The sequence below is a fragment of the Oppia nitens genome, unplaced genomic scaffold, assembly GCF_028296485.1.
Source record: "Oppia nitens isolate AA-2021 unplaced genomic scaffold, nextdenovo-longstitch-racon4-pilon3 scaffold16_pilon_pilon_pilon, whole genome shotgun sequence".
NCBI classification, from domain to species: Eukaryota; Metazoa; Arthropoda; class Arachnida; order Sarcoptiformes; family Oppiidae; genus Oppia; species Oppia nitens.
In genome coordinates this window covers 2,180,096-2,202,352 of record NW_026533195.1, presented here as the reverse complement: position 1 = coordinate 2,202,352, position 22,257 = coordinate 2,180,096, and the positions used below count along the sequence as shown (strand labels likewise).

Genomic DNA, 22,257 nt, shown 5'->3' with positions numbered 1-22,257 from the left:
CACTCTAAGCCCCGCCTACATAGCATTAGACAATTAAACATTAAGCGCATGTATTAATAAAATACAAATTCAAATACATTGTTATACAATGGGGTTTGTAATAAATAATTGTGTGTTTTCTATAAGTTTTTAAGCGTTATTTAATGCCTAACTTTAATGTGTTTTCTAGACATACATTAGAGTAATAATAAAAAAAAACAATACAATCATTTTAATGACTATTGTTTTTTTTGTTGTTAATATCGATTTAGATATATTAGTTAGAATCTATATATTTAATATTTTATTATATATTTAATATTTTATTATATATTTAATATTTTATTATATATTTAATATTTTATTATATATTTAATATTTTATTATATATTTAATATTTTATTATATATTTAATATTTTATTATATATTTAATATTTTATTATATATTTAATATTTTATTATATATTTAATATTTTATTATATATTTAATATTTTATTATATATTTAATATTTTATTATATATTTAATATTTTATTATAATTATTAAACAATAAAATAAAAATAATAATATAAAAAAATATATAATAGACTATTGAATATCTTTATTTTAAATAATTTTTTATAAGGGATTGTTTTTTATAATTTATATATATATAAAAAATAGCTATTTAATACACAAAAAAAAATTGTTTAAATTTATATTTAATATAATATATCAATAAAATTAAAATTATTACCATAAACATAATAATCTAAAATAAATATAACTAATTATAAGTAACTTACATACACTAATAAGCTATTTTATTTATTATATTTAACAAAAATATATTTTTTTAAACAACAAACTATTAATATAATAAATAAAATAATTTATACTGTATATAAAATCTATGAATTACATAAATTGATTGAAAAAATGTGCAATTAATCTAATAATTTATTTTTTTTAAGTGTACCAAATTTTGTTTATATTATTACTTGTATAATTAGTTGTATATTTGTTAAATAATATAATTAAAAATATAAAATTAAAAATAAATAAATAATAGATTTTAAGTGCAAATATTTAATCAGTTTATTACATTATTAATTTCATTATTAAAGTATATATTAATGAAAAATTCATTACAATTAGTTTTTTTTATAATGTAATAAAATAAATATATTTAACGATATTATACGATATGTGTTTAAAAACAAAATAAGATATAAATATTTATACTATTAATACTATAACTATTATTTTAGTAATAAAATATTAATTTGTTTAATACTATTAATATTTTTTATTTGAAATTATTATTATTATTATTATTATTATTATTATGCAAAAAAACATTGCCATTGTTTATTAAATAATAATAATAATAATTAGTAATAATTTTATTAATCTTTTTTTCCAAAATTAAATAATATATTTTGTATTATTTTAAAATTCAAAATAATTATCTAAATAATATATATTGTATATAAATAATAGTTATTTATAGTTATAATATACTGTATATCATATTATATATTATTTTTTGATTTGTTTCATTTCATTGATAAAATCTTTTTTTTCGCCATCAAATGAAACATTGGCGGCCAGATGTCCGCCGTCGGCCACAACAATACTGCCGGTCAGAAAACCGGCTGCCGTATCACTGGCCAAATAGACGATAGTGTTGGCAATATCATCGGCAGTACCGGCTCGGCCGACCGGATATTTGGCGCCAACAGTTTCGTACAGTTTGTCGGACAGGGGTTTCGGTACACCCATATTAGTTACAAAACTAGTGTTTACCGAACCGGGACTTTTTTTAGGTAGTAGTAGTAGTAGTAGTAGTAGTAGTAGTAGTAGTAGTAGTAGTAGTAGTAGTGGTGGTGGTGGTAGTGGTAGTAGTAGTAGTGGTAGTAGTAGTAGTAGTAGTAGTAGTAGTAGTAGTAGTAGTAGTAGTAGTAGTAGTAGTAGTAGTGGTTGTAGTAGTAGTGGTTGTAGTAGTAGTGGTTGTAGTAGTAGTGGTTGTAGTAGTAATAGAAAAAATAAATTTTTATTATTATTATAATAATAAATAATATAAAATAATTTTTTTTCAATTACTTGACTGAATTAACTCTAATACGTTTGGGTCCCAACTCTGCGGCCATACATTTGGTAAACATATCCAGTGCTGCTTTCGACATATGATAGGGTGACTGACCGCTACCCTATTGTTTTTGTTTTGGTGGTAATTAAAAAAAAATTACTAATAGTAATAATAATAATCAATTAAAATATTAATGATAATAATTATTTACCGTAATTTTTGCCGCAATACTCGATATGTTAATAATATTGCCATTAGTTTTGGCCAAATGTTCAATAGATTTATGGGTCAGATATACCACTGAATTCAAGTTAGTTGTCATAATATTTTGAAATTTCTGATAGAAATCTACTGAAGTAACATCAGCTCTACCACCGAACCCGACATTGTTGACCAATATATCAATTTTGCCAAACGTTTGGACAGTTGTCTGAATAAGTCGATCGCAATCCACTTGTTTGTTAACATCGCCGACAACTTCCAGTGCAGTCAACTTTTTCGGTGACAAATCTGTACACTGTTTGGCCACTTTGGCCACACGATCGGCATTACGACCGGTAACCACAACATTGGCACCCGATTTGGCAAACAGTTGAGCAGTGGCCGCACCGATACCCGAACTCGAACCAGTTATCAGAGCTACCTTTCCGGTGAAATCATAAGTTACAGACATTTTTTGTTAATCAATAAAATTATTTTTTTCAAAAAGTAAACGCTAACTACTGTAGTAGTTAACTGTTAATATTAATTAATTTATTTAGTGAATTTCATAAACTTATTTATTTATAAAAAAAACAATACAATCATTTTAATGACTATTGTTTTTTTTGTTATTGTTATAGATTTAGATATATATATATATATATTTAATATTTTATTATATATTGGATATACAGTATATATAATTATCATTATTAAAGAATTAAAATAATAATAATTAATAATAAAAATATTTAATTGATTATTGAATATCTTATAATTTTTTTTTATAACGTATTGTTTATATAATTTATATAAAATAATAGGTATTTAATACCAAAAAAAAAAAAAAAAAATTTCTACCTTTCCGGTGAAATCATAAGTTACAGACATTTTTCGTTGTTGTTTTAAATTATATTTACTATAAAAAAAATACTGTATATTATGTTTAGTATTATTATAATTATTAATATAATAAACTAATTAAATGAAATAATTATTGAATTGAACCAAAAAATTATTTGCTTTTAAATACTTTTTTTTTTATTTAGCAATTAAGTGCTGAAAAAAACACTATGAATTACATATAGCTAACTAAAATCCTATGCAATCCAAATGTATTAAAATATTTATACAAATAATAATAATATTAATAATATTAAAGATTGCAAATAATAAAACTAGTATTTACTGTACAAATAAAATACTGTATTTGAAAAAAACGTATTAAATACATAATATAATAAATATTTTGTACTTAAATAAAAAAAATTATTGATGTTTTTTTGTAGTGCATTATTATGCTACTAGTATGTCCTTGAATATATTTTATTATTATTATTATTATTATTTATAGATATAAATAATAATAATAATACTAATACTATAGTTACTAAACTACTAACACAATATCTATTGTTTTATTTTTCACATATATTGATATCAATATAGTTTTATGAAATGAAATAATTAAAAATAATAATAATAATAATTAAATGTCAAATTAGACTAATAATGATAATAATAATTATAAAATCGTTTTTTTTAACTTGAATCTAAAATACACCACAAATTATATTATTGATTACTAAATGATATAATATTTATTGTTCAAAATATACTTGTATTTTATAGTAGAAAACAATTAATCAAAATATTGAGATATTTACTTAATATATAAACATTTTCAATACGTTTCATGATATATAACTTTATATATATATATATATCTATATAGCAATTAAATATTATTTTAAACATATTATATGATTATAATTATTAGATATAATTACTATAATTCTCTAATACTCTGATTTTGTAAAATTTTTTTTTTAAGTTTTAAGTTTAAATATTAATTAACAGTATTTATAGATAAATAATTAACTCATAGCTTAATTAAAGTTATTATTTTTTATTTACAGAAATTATTATTGCAGCAAATAATTTTTTTTTTTAAATAATTAGTTTTTATTTATTCAAATATTAAATTATTTTATTAATAATAATTAGATTAAAAAAAAGTTTGATAGGTTTTCCCAAAAAAAAATTTAATAATTTTCCTAATTTATAAATTTTTATTAATATTTTTATTAATATTTTTATTAATACAAATTGTCTCTAAAAATTATTATTATTATTATTATTATTATTATTATTAATTTTGACTTTCATTAATCACATCAAACGGTATGTTAGCCGCAATTTGTCCGCCGTCGGCCACCACACACGTACCGGTTATAAAATTGGCCGCATCGCTGGCCAAATAGGCAACAGTATTGGCAATGTCATCGACATGGCCGGGCCTACCGACCGGATATCTGTTGCCAATACTACTGAGCAATTGGTCGCTTGATTCGCGACTAATACCCGTATTGGCCACAAAAATGTTGGTCAATACAAGACCGGGACTATTGATATTGATATTAGCAAAACAAATTTCATTATGAATTAGTTAATTAATAAATTTAATTTTTAATATATATATATATATATATATATATAATAATAATAATAATCAAATTACTTGATTGTATTAACTCTGATATGTTTGGGTCCCAACTCTGCGGCCATACATTTGGTAAACATATCCACTGCCGCTTTGGACATACAATAAGCATAACTCTCTTTAAGCTATAATAATAATAATAATTAAATAATAATAATAATAATAATAATAATAATAATAATAATAATAATAATAATAATAATAATAATAATAATAATAATAATAATAATAATAATAATAATAATAATAATAATAATAATAATAATAATAATAATAATAATAATAATTTAATAAAAATATTAATAATAATTTAATAAAAATATTAATAATAATTTAATAAAAATATTAATAATAATTTAATAAAAATATTAATAATAATTTAATAAAAATATTAATAATAATTTAATAATAATAATTTAATAATAATAATTTAATAATAATAATTTAATTATAATAATTATTAATTAATTATAATAATAATTATTATTATACTAATTATATTAATTATTAATTAATTATAAAATATTAATTAATTATAATAATTATTAATTTATTATAATAATTATATTTCTTACTAAAACAACTGCTATTTTTGATGCAACACTCGATATATTGATAACATTGCCCCGAGTTTTGGCCAAATATGGGACACATTTGTGTGTCAAATATACCACTGAATTCACATTAAGAGACATAATGTTTAAATAGTTTTGATAACTATCTGTAGTATTAGAGTTATTTATGCCGGCATTGTTGACCAATACATCAATTTTGCCAAACGTTTGGACAGTCGTATCAATCAGTCGATTGCAATCCTCTTCAACAGTCAAATCGCCGACAACTTCCAGTGCTGGCAACTGTTTCGGTGAAACATTTGTACATTGTTTGGCCACTTTGGATACACCGTCCGAATCAAGTCCAGTAATTACAACATTGGCACCCGATTTGGCAAACAGTTCAGCAATGCCGGCACCGATACCCGAACTCGAACCAGTTATCAGAGCTACCTTTCCGGTAAAGTCATAATTTACTGACATTTTAGGTGTGTGTGTGTGTGTCTGCCAACTCACTTAATAAATGTTTCAAATAAATGTTTAATCAAAAAAATATTACTTTTTAAAATAAAACATAAAATATAAAAATAATTTTTAATATAATTTTTGTTTGAATTTTTAATTATGAATATTTATATATATATATATAACTTTCTATTTATATATGATTTTTTTAGTTAACATATTTTATTACTTGATCAAATAACTTAACACAGTTTTACCTTGAACAGTTAAACTATTAAACTTGGTGATTTTTAATTAATTAATCAATTAATTGATTTAATAAAATTATTTTTTGTTGTTTTTATAATAATTATTATTTATAAATATTTAAACTTACGTATTAAATCACCTTACATATTATATAATAGTATATACTTTATTTAATTTAGTTAAACTAATAACAATAATTATTACTATTTATTATTATTATTTTTAGATGGTATGCAATAATAGTAATAAAATATCATATTAACAACCTCCCACCCCACCCCTATACCCTTAAAATATTATCTAAACTATTTGCTAATTAAAACAAAATTATCTTAATGTTTATATAAAGATAATTTATAAATTATTTATTGGAAAAATTTAAAATAATTACTTTCACTTAAATATTGATAATTGTTAAATGATGTTAAACTTAATATGTATTAATAATAATTATCAATTTTATATATAAATATATATATATATTATATAAACAATTATTTTAATTTATTAATTTTTTAATAAAAGCTATTTTTTGATTATTTGATAAATTAAAATTTCAAAGATATTTTAATACACACTTTAATTAATTTAATCAAAAAGTTTGCGAAACAAAATTATCTTAATGTTTATATAGAAAATAAATATTATTACTATATCGTAATATTTTAATTAATTGAATAAATATTTATAATATTAATAAATATTTAATTAACTTTTTTATTATTTAAAAAAGTTAATTATTAAAAATGATATAAAATTCATGTAAAGATTATTTTGAAAAAAATACAACTAATAGATTAGATTATAACAAAATAAATAAATCAATCAATATATATATATATATTTATTAAATTTAGTTAAAATTCAATTATTTTATCAAATTATTATAAAAATTTAATTTAAATAAATTTTAATAAAATAATACATACTATTTCCAAAAAGTATTGTTTTTTAAAATTTTAATTAATTAAATTAAAATTTAATTTATATTTTTTTAATATTTTTTATAAAAACATATCTAACTCTACTTTTCATATACAATAAGCAATGAATGATAAAAATAAATTTGTTGTTTTGTTAAAAAATTATAAAATACTATTACATAAAAATTAATAAATGGCAATATATAGTATAGTATTACTAATATACTATATCTATGATATGTAAGTATATTAAATGCAATATTAATAACTTAAAAAATTATTATTATTATTTATCAATATTAAATAAATTAATTGCAGTTTGTTATAAAAAAAATTTGAATTATTTAAAAAATGTTGTTAAAAATAATTTTAGAAAATATTTATTTAAAAAAAAAATTTAGTTTTTATTATCAACAAAACAAAAATTTTCAATTAATTTTAAATATCTATTAATTAATTAATTAATTAAATTAATTAATTAGTTTGGATTTTATCCATATCATCAACGCTGCTAACATTGGCGGCCAGATGTCCGCCGTCGGCCACAACAATACTACCGGTCAGAAAGCCGGCTGCCGTATCACTGGCCAGAAAGGCAACAGTTTGGGCAATGTCCTCCGGCTGGCCCGGTCTACCAACCGGATAGTTGGCAGCCATTGTACGAAATATTTTATCATTAATTTCACGGCTGACACCCATATTGGCCGAAATAAAATTGGTTAGTACAGCACCGGGACTATCAAATATTAATTAAATAATAATTATAATAATAATTTATTTATTTATTATTTAGTTTAGATATCAATTACTTGACTGAATTAACTCTGATATGATGTTTGGGTCCCAACTCTGCGGCCATACATTTGGTAAACATATCCAGTGCTACTTTGGACATACAGTACGGGGAACTGCCCTTAAACTAAATAATTAATTAATATATTAATTAATCAAAAAAAATAATTAATTAACTAATAATTAACTAAATATTTAGTAAAATAAAAAAATAAATTACCGATACTTTTGATGCAATACTCGATATATTGATAATATTGCCCCGAGTTTTGGCCAAATATGGGATACATTTGTGTGTTAGATATACTACTGAATTCAGGTTTGTATGCATAACACTCTGAAAATTTTCATAGTAGTCAGCACTGGTAGGATCGCCTCCCTGTGCCATTCCGACATTGTTGACCAATATATCAATTTTGCCAAACGTTTGGACAGTTGTCTCAATCAGTCTATTGAGATCCACTTCCCGATTGACATCGCCGACCACTTCCAGTGCAGTCAACTGTTTCGGTGATACATTTGTACACTGTTTGGCCACTTTGGCCACACGATCGGCATTACGACCGGTTACTACAACATTGGCACCCGATTTGGCAAACAGTTGAGCAGTGGCCGCACCGATACCCGAACTCGAACCAGTTATCAGAGCTACCTTACCGGTAAAATCGTAGTTAACCGACATTTTCTGATTTGTGTTTAGTACTACACTAATTAACTGTTAAATATTATATACTGAAAATAAAATATAATATATTAATACTATTTTATCAACAAAAAGTTACTACAGTTACTACAGAAATATGATAATAATTATACTGTAATACAACAATAGTTGATATATTTTAATACAATAATTATTTTTTTATTGATATAATTTTTTTTAATACATTATTAGTTATTTGAACAGTTAAGTAATTTATCATTGAAAAACTAAATATATATACAATATATACTGTATATTATATATTGATATAATTTATATCAATTTATTTCCATTAACTATTTTATGTTATATTTAAGTGAAAATACAGATAAGTATTATTGTTATTAATATTATTTAATTTTTATATTAATATATAAATAATTTTTTTAGATGGATATACTTTATTTAATGATAATAATAATTTATAATTTTATTTTCATAATATTAAAACAATTTAATTTTAACAAAAATATTTTGTATTCATAGACTTTATACTCATAAAAATAAATATTTTATTAAATTTACAATTTTTTCCGGTAAAGTCATAATTTACTAAAATATTTATAATAAATATATTTGATTGAAAGTATTGTTTATTTTCTGATAATATATATTATTTAACTATTATTTTTTTATAGAAAACTTGATATTAATAAATATTTATACAAATATTTTAGTGGTAAAAGTTTCATAAATTATGACCTTGTAGATATATAATTTTATCAATTTAATTTTATTTTAAAAATAACTAATCTTAAAATAATACTTAAAATAAATATTGACTAAATATATTAAATAACAATTAAATTGATAATATTTTTCATTAGTTTCAAAATACATGTATATTATAATATTTCTACATAAATTTAATATGTTTTTTTTGTTTTAAATATTTTATGATTAAATTTAGTATTTATGTAATTATTATAATAACCAATGTACTTTATTGTTTATATTAATTTAAATTTTTTGTATATTTTTAAAAAAAACAATTACAAAAATCATACAAAACATTATTTTGAAATTACAATTAATTCTAGAAAATAATAACTATTTTTATTAATAATATAACTATTACTAATAAATATTTTATTTGCTAACCAATTAAATGCCGTTAAAAACTAATTACAAACTAACATTAGCAGCCAAGTGTCCGCCGTCGGCCACAACAATACTGCCGGTCAGAAAACCGGCTGCCGTATCACTGGCCAGAAAGGCAACAGTTTGTGCAATATCCTCGGGCTGACCGGGCCTACCAACCGGGTATTTGGTACCGATATCGCTGATAATTTCATTGTTAGCCTCACTGCTAATACCAGTATTGTTTACTAGAAAGTCGGTCAGTACTACACCGTTATGTATTAATTAATTAATTAATAATTATATTTATAAATCTATAATTGATATTAAAAAATATAATTTTTTTTAAATATATTTTTTTCAATTACTTGACTGAATTAACTCTGATATGATGTTTGGGTCCCAACTCTGCGGCCATACATTTGGTAAACATATCCACCGCTGCTTTGGACATACAGTGAGGAGAATAGCCATTAATCTAGTAATACATTAAATTTTAGTTAAATAGTAAACCAAAAAATAAGAATTAATTAATTAGTAAATAAAAAATATAATTAATTAATTAGTAAACCAAAAAAAATAATTAATTAGTAAACCAAAAAATATAATTAATTAATTAGTAAATAAAAATAATTAATTAGTATAAAAATAATAATTAATAAATAAAATCTATAAAACTATTATTAAACAAAACAAAAAACATTTAGTGACACCAAATAATTACCGTTACTTTTGATGCATTACTCGATATATTGATAACATTGCCCCGAGTTTTGGCCAAATATGGCACACATTTGTGTGTTAGATATACCACTGAATTCAAGTTTGTTTGCATAACACTTAAAAACAGTTGATAATAGTCAGCACTGTTAGGATCGGCAAAATGATCGATACCGACATTGTTGACCAATATATCAATTTTGCCATAGGTTTGGACAGTCGTATCAATCAGGCAATTGCAGTCCACTTCCCGATTGACATCGCCGACCACTTCCAGTGCAGTCAACTGTTTCGGTGACAAATCTGTACATTGTTTGGCCACTTTGGCCACACGATCGGCATTACGACCGGTAACTACAACATTGGCACCCGATTTGGCAAACAGTTCAGCAATGCCGGCACCGATACCCGAACTCGAACCAGTTATCAGAGCTACCTTTCCGGTGAAATCATATTTAATCGACATTTTGTTTTTTTAAATACTATATATATTTAATATATTAAATATTATTTTTCTATTAAAACTTTCTAAACTTATAAGTTAAAACTATATACTATAATTAATAGTTTTTTTCAAAAAATAAAATGTTTTTATTATTTTAATAATTTCGATTACAGTGCAAATAATAATAATTATTTTTTTACAAATAATTAAATTTACTTATTTATTGTCAATTCATTGACATACATATTGTACTGTATTAGTACAGTACATATATATTAGTTATACATTATATTAGAGATAAAAATATAAATATAATAAAATATAAAATCAAAATTACTTTTTTTTTAAAATCTAATTAAAACTAAATTACTTATAATATCAATTAACAACATTAATTTTTAAAAAAAAATAATTATTACAAATACATTCAATACATTTAAATGCTAATTAAAATAATAATAATAATAATAATTATTATTATTATTTATTTGCCAATAGCTTCGCTACTATCCTACGAAACATTGGCCGCAATGTATCCGCCGTCGGCCAGAACATTACTGCCGGTCAGAAACCCGGCCGCCGTATCACTGGCCAAATAGGCAACAGTATTGGCAATGTCTTCGGGCTGGCCAGGCCTACCGACCGGGCATTTGGCACCGACAGCATTGAGTAATTGATTGCTAACCTCACGGCTAATAGTATTATTATTATGTACTAAAATGTCGGTCAATACTACACCGGGACTGTCAATACAAATACAATATATAAAATTAATTTATTAAATAAAGTATTTTTTTATATATCATATCAAATCAATTACTTGACTGAATTAACTCTGATATGATGTTTGGGTCCCAACTCTGCGGCCATACATTTGGTAAACATATCCACCGCTGCTTTGGACATACAGTGCGGAGAATAGCCATTAATCTAGTAATACATTAAAATTTAATTAAATAGTAAACCAAAAAAATAATAAAAATAATAAATTAATAAAATAATTTATTTTATTTAAATATTAATAAAATTCTTATTAAACAAAAAAAAGACATTTAGTTACACCAAATAATTACCGTTACTTTTGATCCATTACTCGATATATTGATAATATTGCCCCGAGTTTTGGCCAAATATGGCACACATTTGTGTGTTAGATATACCACTGAATACAAGTTTGTTTGCATAACACTTAAAAACAGTTGATAATAGTCATCACTGTTAGGATCGGCTAACTTATCCATTCCTGCATTGTTGACCAATATATCAATTTTGCCAAACGTTTGGACAGTTGTCTCAATCAGTCGATTGCAATCCTCATCGTTAGTCATATCGCCGACGACTTCCAGTGCAGTCAACTGTTTCGGTGACAAATCTGTACACTGTTTGGCCACTTTGGCCACACGATCGGCATTACGACCGGTAACTACAACATTGGCACCCGATTTGGCAAACAGTTCAGCAATGCCGGCACCGATACCCGAACTCGAACCAGTTATCAGAGCTACCTTTCCGGTGAAATCAAATTTAATTGACATTTTGTTTTTTTTTAAATACTGTATATATTAAAAATTATTTTTCTATTAAAACCAAACTTATAACTATATACTAACTTGTAAGTAATTATTTTATTGAAAAAATGAAATGTTTTTTTTATATTAGTAATTTTGATTACATTGCAAATAATAATAATTATTTTTTTAGAAATAATTAAATTTACATATTTATTGTCAATTTATTTGACATACATATTGTACTGTATTAGTACACATGTATTAGTTAAAAAAATATAAATATAATGAAATATAAAATCATAAATAGTTTTTTTTAAAAACTAATTAAATTACTTATAACAACACTAAACTACATCAATAAAAAAATCAATTATTTTTAGTTATATTAAAATCCAAATATGGCACACATTTGTGTGTCATATATACCGTTGAATTTAGATTTAAATTTAGTATTTTTGAATATATTTGATAATAATCTGTATTATAAACATCAATTGTCTCAGCTATGCCGGCATTGTTGACCAATATATCTAATTTGCCAAACGTTTGGACAGTTGTCTCAATCAGTCGATTGCAATCCTCTTCTACAGTCAAATCGCCGACAATTTCCAGTGCTGTCAACTTTTTCGGTGATACATCTGTACACTGTTTGGCCACTTTGGCCAATTCATCGGCTAGGAGTCCAGCTATGACAACATTGGCACCCGATTTGGCAAACAGTTGGGCAATGCCGGCACCGATACCCGAACTCGAACCAGTTATCAGAGCTACCTTTCCGGTAAAGTTATATTTTACTGACATTTTTTTTGTTAAACAAAAATATATATACTTTTTGTTATGTATTATATCATATTATTATTAAATAAAATTAATTTTTTTTAATTAACTGTGTATTTATTTAGTTTATAAAAATTTTAGTGCACTAGTGCCACAATATAACCTTCAATGTATAGATATAATATATATATATTATTTTAGATAAAATAATGGTAAACTTAAAACATTTCAAATATAACATTAACTAAATTTAATATACAATATATACACTATATTTTTAATTCAAATTAAATTAATTTACAAAAATTATATATTAATTGTTTGTTTTTTTATTAAAATTAATATCAAGATATTTTAGTCATCGACTAATTTAAAAAATAGATTTATTATTTTTTTTAAGTTATCATAAATATTTGCTAACTCTACTATCTATTATATTTTTCAATTTAAATTTGAATATTAATTAGTAATTAATAACAAAAAATATTAACAATTTTTTTTGTAATAAAAATTTTGTTCAATAAACAAATTTATTAATTTATTAATCAAATATTAATTATACAAGTATTTGAATTAAATTATTATTATTATTACTTGTTTATTAGTTTTTTGATTTGTATTTATAAAAATAAATTTTTTAAAAATAAATACACTTTATTTAATTGAATTGTACTTTTTGATCCTTGGTACAAATACTCATATATCATATATATATTGTACAGTACTTTAAAAAATATAGCCTTATAAACATAAAAACTTAATTTTTAAAATAAATTATTTTTTTTGCACCTAAATATTTTTACATATTTTTAATTTTTAATTTTTTTTAATGAAAAACTGATATCATATATTATATCAAGGTAAAATTATAGGTGGTTAGAATACAAAATATAGCACATTTTATTTTATTATTATTATTTGTATTTGTATTTATAAATAAAAATAGTAATCTAGTTTATTACTTAAATAGTTTATTTTAAATAAATTATAATAATAATAATAATTAATTGCTATATTTTATAATTATTACACATATTATTATAAAATATAGCAATTATTAATTATTTAATATATCATATAATAAATAAAGCATTTATACTTTTTTTATGAAATATAATATTACTATTTGAGAGATACCGATGCTCTTAGGGTTAGGGCTTTCAAGGCAACCGACAATACAATTATATGCGCTTTTATAAAACAAAAAAAATTAAAGGTGTCTGTCCATGTATATACTAGTAGTAGTAAATATATGCTCCCTGTGCTCATTTATGCTACTCTCAAGTATATACCTGTATAAACACATATATATATATATTAATAAATGCTTATCAGCATTTATCAATTTAATTATTATTAAAGTGCTCCTGTCATTCAAACAAATTTTTAAAAAAATTTTTTAGTTATCTATATAAATATCTACTAATTATTTTTTTTAAATAAAAGTTTAGTTGATTTAAAAACATTACAAATTTTTTATTTCATTGTGCGATCCGATTAGTCTATACCAGTGGTCGACAACAATATAGAGGACATCATATCTAATATGATATAATAATATACAGTATATATATATAAACTTAAATTTTTACAAAAAATTTAAAAATTATATCTGATTTTTGTTTCATGTTTTTGTGTGTATTGTTTTTATTTAAAAAAAACTTATTATCACAAAATAGTTTTCCCATATCTAGACTTATCTTATTAAACAAACAAAAAAAATTTTTGTTTTACACCGATGTTTATATATTTTTTAATGTGATTGCAAAACATTATTTTAATAAAATAAATAAATATTTTAATAAAACTAAACAATAAGTTAATTTTTTTTTGGTGTATTTAATTAATTTAATATAGTGTTAATTGAAAAATATTTGTTTATCTCTAAATAAAATTTTAATAACAACAATAAAACTATTATAAAATAAACAGTTTTTTAATGTAATTTTTTTTATATAAAGAATTATTTAATAATAATAATAATTTTTTTAATTAATAATTCATTTGAATGATAACATTAAGAAAAAATTTAAATGTAAGTAAAAGATTATTTATTATCATTTTATTTTAGTTTATCTTTTTTTTTATTTTTATTATTACTATTGTCCATAAAAAAAGTATCTAAAAATCTTTTCAAACAAAAAATTAATATTTTTATATTTATCAATATTGAAATTTAAATTTATTACAATCAAAGTAATATATAAATAATAATAAAAAAATATTTAATAACTTTATTTATGACTATATTATCAATGATATATCTTTAAAATTAAATAAAAAATTTTATATTTATTATAATAGTAAATATATACAGTATATTATTTCTATATCATTGACTTATATTAAATTTTTATTATAATAAATCAAATTTAATAATTATTTGACATTAAGTATTATTGACATTATAGTTGATATTTATTTAAACATAAATTTCAAAATTAAATGATATTGAAATCAAAATTAATAAATATTTTGTCTGTATATAGTATTATATAAAAATATATAAGATTTAATAAAAAAAACTATTATTTTTATAAAACAAAAACTAAGTTATTGTTTTGAATTTAATAGTTTTTTTCTGTACAAAATTTTATACTATTGTTTTATATATGCATATTATATTAAATATTTAAGTATTAACTAAAAATGTAAAAATGTCATAATTAATTTTTTAAAAATCAAATAAATAGAAAACAAAATTTTAAAAAATTATTATTTATTTATCTAAAAAATTTTATTCATTGGATACAAAAATTATTAATGTTTTTAGTAGAAATCAATTGAAACTATTGAAACAAAAAAATTATTTAAAAAACAATTATTTTTTCATATTTCTAATAAGCTATTGACACATATTATATATATATATATATATATATTGATGACGACTGATGATAACAAATATAATGATGATTATGACCTAAAATTGTCTAAAATATTTTTTTGGATATATTTATATGATATTAAAATAAGTATTATAATATTATTTTGTTACTGAATATACTGTATATAATAATTTTAAAATTTGCAATTTAGCAAAAAAATTGTGTTAATATTATCATTTATATATTTTAAATTTTTTTTATTACTTATATTTACAAAATTAATTTTTTGCTACCTGACCTTTATAATTTTTTTTAAATATAAAGTGTACCCCATCATACTCAATATAACCCAATATATTAAAAATATATATTATAAATTAACATTATTAATTAAATAAAAGTTATAAATATTTAGTAAATTTTAAAAATATATAACTAAAATATAATTAATAAGTTTTTCATTAACAATTATTTATTTTTTTGATAAAACAATTTTTACAGTTAGAAAACTTATAGTCAATAATATTTATAATTATATAAATATTTGAACAAAAAAATTTACACTAAAATTAGATAAATTATATTAGAATTAATAATAATTTTTTTCAATGTTTTTAACCATTGTTTTTATCTAAGATAATAAATAACTTTTTTTAAAAACTAATTATAAATTGAATACACCTTTAATTTACAATATTATTATTAATATACTCAATATTTTCATTACTACAACTAAAACATTAATAACTTATAAAATTATTATTATTAATAGTATTACTTATCAACACTTGTTTTTAAAGTTACAACTTTTTAACCAAAAAAAAATAAATGAAATATTATAACTAAATAAAAAAAATTACAACTATTTGTTTGACAACAATATCAAAATAAAAATGTTTTTTAAATTTACATGTATTTACAAAAAATCTATGACCAATTTATTTAGTGAAAAAAAATTAATTTAAATAATACTGATATATTAATATAAACAATATATATATACATATATAATGACATTGAAATTTATTTTAAAATAATAAATTAAAATGTAATAAAAATCGGATTTAGAAAAAACTAAAATATTTATTAATACTAAATATATATATAAATATATTTAATTATATACTTATAAATTACTACTATTTATGAAAATAAGCTAAATTATAGCTTTAATATCCATGTAAAGTTTTTTTTGAAATTTTAAATAAAATAAAATTATTTAAATGTAGTTTTTTTTATAGTATTTAAGTTATAAATTCAAAAAAAATAATTGTCATAAATAACATATGATGTTATTGTAGATTAAATTTATAACTTTATTGATATATCTATATATATATATATATATATATATATATATATATATATATATATATATATATATATATATACATACATAAAATACCTGTCATCTAACATCAAATGTAGTTTATTTTGTTTTTATTTTAAATTTAACTAATAATATACTCTATTGAAAAAAATATTGCAATAAAACTAACTAAAAATAAAATAACAAAAATAATAACAAAAATATGTTCATTAAATAGCTTAAAATAAATTTTTTTAATTAATTAAAATTTTAATATTACATTAACTATAAATGTAAGTTTTCATAATAATAATAATAATACTGTAATATTTCAATAACTTATTAATCAATATTATTTAATACATATACATAAAAACTGGTGCAATTAAAAATTTTATAAGTAATTGCCAATAATAATAATAATAATAATAATAATTATAGTTGTATATAACAATTAATAAAAATTTGTTGTAATTACTATATATAGCCAGATAATTGAAACAAAAATATTTATATTAGATATTTAAAATTAAGTTATTATATTTGAAAAATAGTTTTTTATGATAAAAATATTTTTATTAAGTTTTGCTATTTAATTAATATTCAAATAAAAATGATAATTTATATAATTAATGTAAATGTAATTTATACTTGTACCTAGTACATATATATATATTACATTAATTATTGAATGATAGATTTTTTTATGATAGTCTAGTGACCATGATTTTTTTAAAAATTTAAATTTTTAGATTTTTTTTCTAAAAATAATAATTTGTTGAACAAAATAAAATTTTTGTTGTTATGCATGTAATTTATATCTACCAAAAAAAATATAAAATAAAATTATAGCTTAATTTATTAAAAAAAATCATTGATTTATTAAAAAAATAGATAAAATTATAATTATAATTAATTTTTCACAACACGATTGTCCTCTCATCAAAATTAACTCTCTCTCTCTCTCTCTCTCTCTCTCTCTCTCTCTCTCTCTCTCTCTCTCTCTCTCTCTCTCTCTCTCTCTCTCTCTCTCTCTCTCTCTCTCTCTCTCTCTCTCTCTCTCTCTCTCTCTCTCTCTCTCTCTCTCTCTCTCTCTCTCTCTCTCTCTCTCTCTCTCTCTCTCTCTCTCTCTCTGTCTCTCTGTCTCTCTGTCTCTCTCTCTCTCTCTCTCTCTCTCTCTCTCTCTCTCTCTCTCTCTCTCTCTCTCTCTCTCTCTCTCTCTCTCTCTCTCTCTCTCTCTCTCTCTCTCTCTCTCTCTCTCTCTCTCTCTGTCTCTCTCTCTCTGTCTCTCTCTCTCTCTCTCTCTCTCTCGTCACTTAAAATTTTGCTAACTGTCCTATTTCTATGTGTTTTTCCACATTATAAATAATTTCCCATTAAATTGATGTCGTGTTTAATATCATGTGTGTGTGTGTGTGTAGTCCTCAATACTTTAAATACTCTCTCTCTCTCTCTCTCTCACTCTCACTCTCTCTCATCTCCTTGATTTTGATCAATAAATTTGATATAAAAATTTCTTCAAAAATAATAAAAATATTAAATATATTTTTTTATTAAAAATAGAAATCTAGTTTAATCACTGGATTTTACTTGAAAAAATAATTATTTAATTAAAAGATACATACAATAAATATATATATATATTATCGTAATATAGAGAGATGACATTAATGGCATTAATTTTGTTGTTGTTGAAAGTATGTGTGCGTTTTGATGGTCACACACACACACACACACACACACACACACACACACACACACACACACACACACACACACACACACACACACACACACACACACACACACACACACACACACACACAAAATCTAACTGTTTCCCCCTTTAGTGTGTATGTACAGTATATTAATGACATTGTCATCAATTTAAAAGCAATTTATGTACAATATAAATAGTAATAATAATAAAATTAGATAAGAGAAATTTTACCCCCTCCCCCCAACAAAAAATGTTATATAAATTGATTTAATAATAATAATAATATCAATAATATATATATATTAAAAAATCAGTTAACATTATAAGTGAAAATTTTCCGATATTTACTATTTAAGTTATATTCAAGTATTTGATTCATTGAAAAACCAAAAATCAAGTGTTGATTAATATCTGATTTCCTATTTTTTTATTTAAAAATTAATTAATTAATTAAATCAATGATTTATATAAATGTTTTTTGAAAATAATATTAGTATTTACGTAAATAATAGCCATTGAACTTCTAAATTGAATGCCAACACCTACGGGATTGTCGGGTATTTTACTAGCATTGAGTAAATCACTGAAAGAGAGTTAAGAGAGAGAGAGAGAGAGAGAGAGAGAGAGAGAGAGAGAGAGAGAGAGAGAGAGAGAGAGAGAAGAGAGAGAGAGAGAGAGAGATGGCTATAGATTGCATTGAATTGAAACTTATCTAAAGTCATCAAATAATAGCATTTAATAATCATAATAATAATACATTTATACAGTATTTTATAAATTAAAAGTCTATGTAATGTGTATACGTGTATACGTGTGTATGTACTGTATATACTGGTGATATCCCTGTCCTCATCACTATCGATGATTGCCATAGAGAAAAACATTAACATTTTTTAAAATTTTATTTTATTAACGTTTTTTTCGTATTAATTAATAAGCTATCATATCATATATATACAGTAATATTAGACAACATTTTCATTTACTATATATATTAATATATATTTGTTTATTTCATTCATTGATTCATTCATGCATTTATTCATTTACTATATAAATAAAAAAAAATCATACAATATATAGATTAAAATCAAGGATTTTTTTGTTTTATGTTTTGTTTGTTAAAAGTTAAGGATAACCCTATTATATATATACTATATAATAGTTATTTATATTTTTTTTTGTATTACCATTAATATTATCTATACGATAATCTATTTTAGACATTTTATAGCATATATATATATATATACAGTAAATATGTAATCCTATTAAATATTATATATAGGAAGTCACGCTAATTAATTGTAAACATAATGTTATTTTATTGAAAAAAAATAATAATATAACAATTTACGTGTGTGTTTGTGTGTGTGTGTGTGTGTCTAATAAAACATATACACACACAAAAAAACCTGTAACCTTGATTATTATTATTTTAGATACCGGTGCTTTCAGTATCATTAGGTGCTACTTACACTACATATACTAAAAGGCAACAACAAATTAAATTTTTACATATTTAAATATATTAAATGATTAAATAAATTTTCATTGTAGCTTACAATGACACACACACACACACAAACATACACATACATACAAACACATACACACACACATACACATGCATATATATATATATAAACACATATACACACATATACACACATATACACACAGATATACATATGCATAGATATACATATAAAAACATATATATATACACACACATACACACACAAACTGTATTAAATATATTAAGTAAATTTTAAAGATAAATTGATTTGAAATTATTATTATTTATTTTAATTTTTTTGATAATTAATTATGAAACTATTTTATGTTATCTAATTTTAAAGAAATTATTTTTTTTAAACATAGACTTGAAAAATAGCATTGGTAACAAATTAATTATTTATGATTATTATTCATAAATAAATGATTAACAATTATATATTGGTATTATAAATCAAATATTTATAATAATAATAATAATATTGTAATAACAATCAATGACAATAATGATGATTATATTATATCATATGAATTGATAATAATTAGTTGAATAAAAAATATATTGTTTGATAAATAAATTGTTTAATTATAGAGGATTACGTTTTATATAAACAATGTTAAAAATCAAATTATTTTTTTAAAAAGTTAAATATATATATTATAATTATACAAAAAAAAATTAATACAAAATAATTAAAAAAAATTCTATTTTGTATAACAAAAATTTGTTTTTTTTAAATATTAATTGAATTTTGATGTAATTTAATATTTAATAAATGTAAATTAAAAGTTGTTATAAAAAACAATAGAAATAAACAAAACAAACAAAAAATAAATTTAAATGTCAAATAAGATAAACTATAAATTACAATATAGTTATATAATCAACAAAATTAATAATTTAATTAATAAATATTTAATAGTTTATTTTTTATATTGAATTACTTTAAAATAAAATGAAAAATTTGATTTCAAGTTAGAAAAATATTATTGTGACAACTGTTGATAAATAAATAAAATTTTAATTTTTCTATAAGTTAGTCAAATATAATATCTAAATAATAATAATTTTTTAAATACATAATTTTTTATTTCGCAAACTAATTATGATTGTGTAAATGTTTTTATATAAATAAATTTCTAAATTATTATATATTATAATTTAATTTACTGTATTTATTATTATGTACTATTATCAATAATAAATTCAATTTATCAATTCAATTTCAATAATAATAATAATTAATTAGGTTATGTTTTTATTAGTCATTGAGTAGTATTAAATACTTTATAAATATTTAACTATAAATATATTTAATTTCCTTTTTAATTAAAAAGTGCATTACTTATGCGCTCTAATAAATATTTGATAATAATAATAATAATAATACATACTATTTAATTAATTTATTAATAGATTATAATATTATATATATACCGTAAATCAATTTTTTGTTTTATTTATTAGTTTATTTATTAATAGAAAATTAAACTATATCTAATTAATACAATTAGTGTAAAATTGTTGTTTAATTTTAGATTAGTAACACTTTTTGTTTTATAATAAAATTTTTAAAAAATATTGAATTTTTTATTTTAAAAAATTCTAATTTTTTTTATTTATTGTAATAAATTAACAATAAAATTATTATTTAAATTTATTAGTGTTTATTTAAATAAATAAATAACTTATACTATTAATGTAGTTACTTAATGTGATGTCATAAAATTATATATCACTATTAACATTAATATATGATAATTATATAATACAATTTATACTATAATATTATATTTCAATTGATATTAGTAGAAAAATATGGATATTGTTAAAAATAATAACTATTTATATTAAGAATTTTTAGTACAAATAAAATTGCTATTATTAGTACATTAAATATTAAATT

At 20.6% G+C, this 22,257-nt stretch overlaps 3 protein-coding genes across 3 annotated transcripts; all 3 read right to left on the bottom strand.

Annotated features, from left to right (window-relative positions):
• Positions 1-1,480: 1,480 nt before the first annotated feature.
• On the bottom strand, positions 1,481-8,467 carry LOC128965076 (uncharacterized short-chain type dehydrogenase/reductase y4vI-like). Its single transcript, XM_054311729.1, has 9 exons — positions 7,960-8,467; positions 7,757-7,866; positions 7,428-7,683; positions 5,332-5,763; positions 4,775-4,881; positions 4,430-4,658; positions 2,264-2,722; positions 2,067-2,173; positions 1,481-1,779 (listed from the first exon to the last, which is right to left on the bottom strand). The coding sequence occupies exons 1-9, from the start codon at positions 8,419-8,421 to the stop codon at positions 1,503-1,505; spliced, it is 2,439 nt and encodes an 812-aa protein (XP_054167704.1). The 5' UTR covers positions 8,422-8,467; the 3' UTR covers positions 1,481-1,502.
• A 1,100-nt stretch (positions 8,468-9,567) lies between these two features.
• LOC128965075 (uncharacterized oxidoreductase MexAM1_META1p0182-like) lies at positions 9,568-10,708 on the bottom strand. Its single transcript, XM_054311728.1, has 4 exons — positions 10,247-10,708; positions 9,891-10,000; positions 9,759-9,788; positions 9,568-9,694 (listed from the first exon to the last, which is right to left on the bottom strand). Exons 1-4 carry the CDS (start codon positions 10,706-10,708, stop codon positions 9,568-9,570), a joined length of 729 nt encoding a protein of 242 aa, XP_054167703.1.
• Positions 10,709-11,198: 490 nt separating this feature from the next.
• LOC128965074 (uncharacterized oxidoreductase MexAM1_META1p0182-like) lies at positions 11,199-12,222 on the bottom strand. Its single transcript, XM_054311727.1, has 3 exons — positions 11,761-12,222; positions 11,508-11,617; positions 11,199-11,430 (listed from the first exon to the last, which is right to left on the bottom strand). Exons 1-3 carry the CDS (start codon positions 12,220-12,222, stop codon positions 11,199-11,201), a joined length of 804 nt encoding a protein of 267 aa, XP_054167702.1.
• Positions 12,223-22,257: the final 10,035 nt, after the last annotated feature.

Excerpts from the sequence above, each read along its gene's own strand:
- LOC128965075 (XM_054311728.1), bottom strand. The coding sequence starts at position 10,708 with ATGTCGATTAAATATGATTTCACCGGAAAGGTAGCTCTGATAACTGGT. Across the intron at positions 10,001-10,246 it reads GTAATGCATCAAAAGTAACG|ATTAATGGCTATTCTCCTCA; the intron begins GTAATTATTTGG and ends ATGTATTACTAG. Across the intron at positions 9,789-9,890 it reads ATCAGAGTTAATTCAGTCAA|TACTGACCGACTTTCTAGTA; the intron begins GTAATTGAAAAA and ends ATAACGGTGTAG.
- LOC128965076 (XM_054311729.1), bottom strand. The coding sequence starts at position 8,421 with ATGTCGGTTAACTACGATTTTACCGGTAAGGTAGCTCTGATAACTGGT. Across the intron at positions 7,684-7,756 it reads ATCAGAGTTAATTCAGTCAA|TCCCGGTGCTGTACTAACCA; the intron begins GTAATTGATATC and ends AATATTTGATAG. Across the intron at positions 5,764-7,427 it reads ATATGGATAAAATCCAAACT|GTAGCTCTGATAACTGGTTC; the intron begins AATTAATTAATT and ends TTTACCGGAAAG.
- LOC128965074 (XM_054311727.1), bottom strand. The coding sequence starts at position 12,222 with ATGTCAATTAAATTTGATTTCACCGGAAAGGTAGCTCTGATAACTGGT. Across the intron at positions 11,618-11,760 it reads GTAATGGATCAAAAGTAACG|ATTAATGGCTATTCTCCGCA; the intron begins GTAATTATTTGG and ends ATGTATTACTAG. Across the intron at positions 11,431-11,507 it reads ATCAGAGTTAATTCAGTCAA|TCCCGGTGTAGTATTGACCG; the intron begins GTAATTGATTTG and ends TTGTATTGACAG.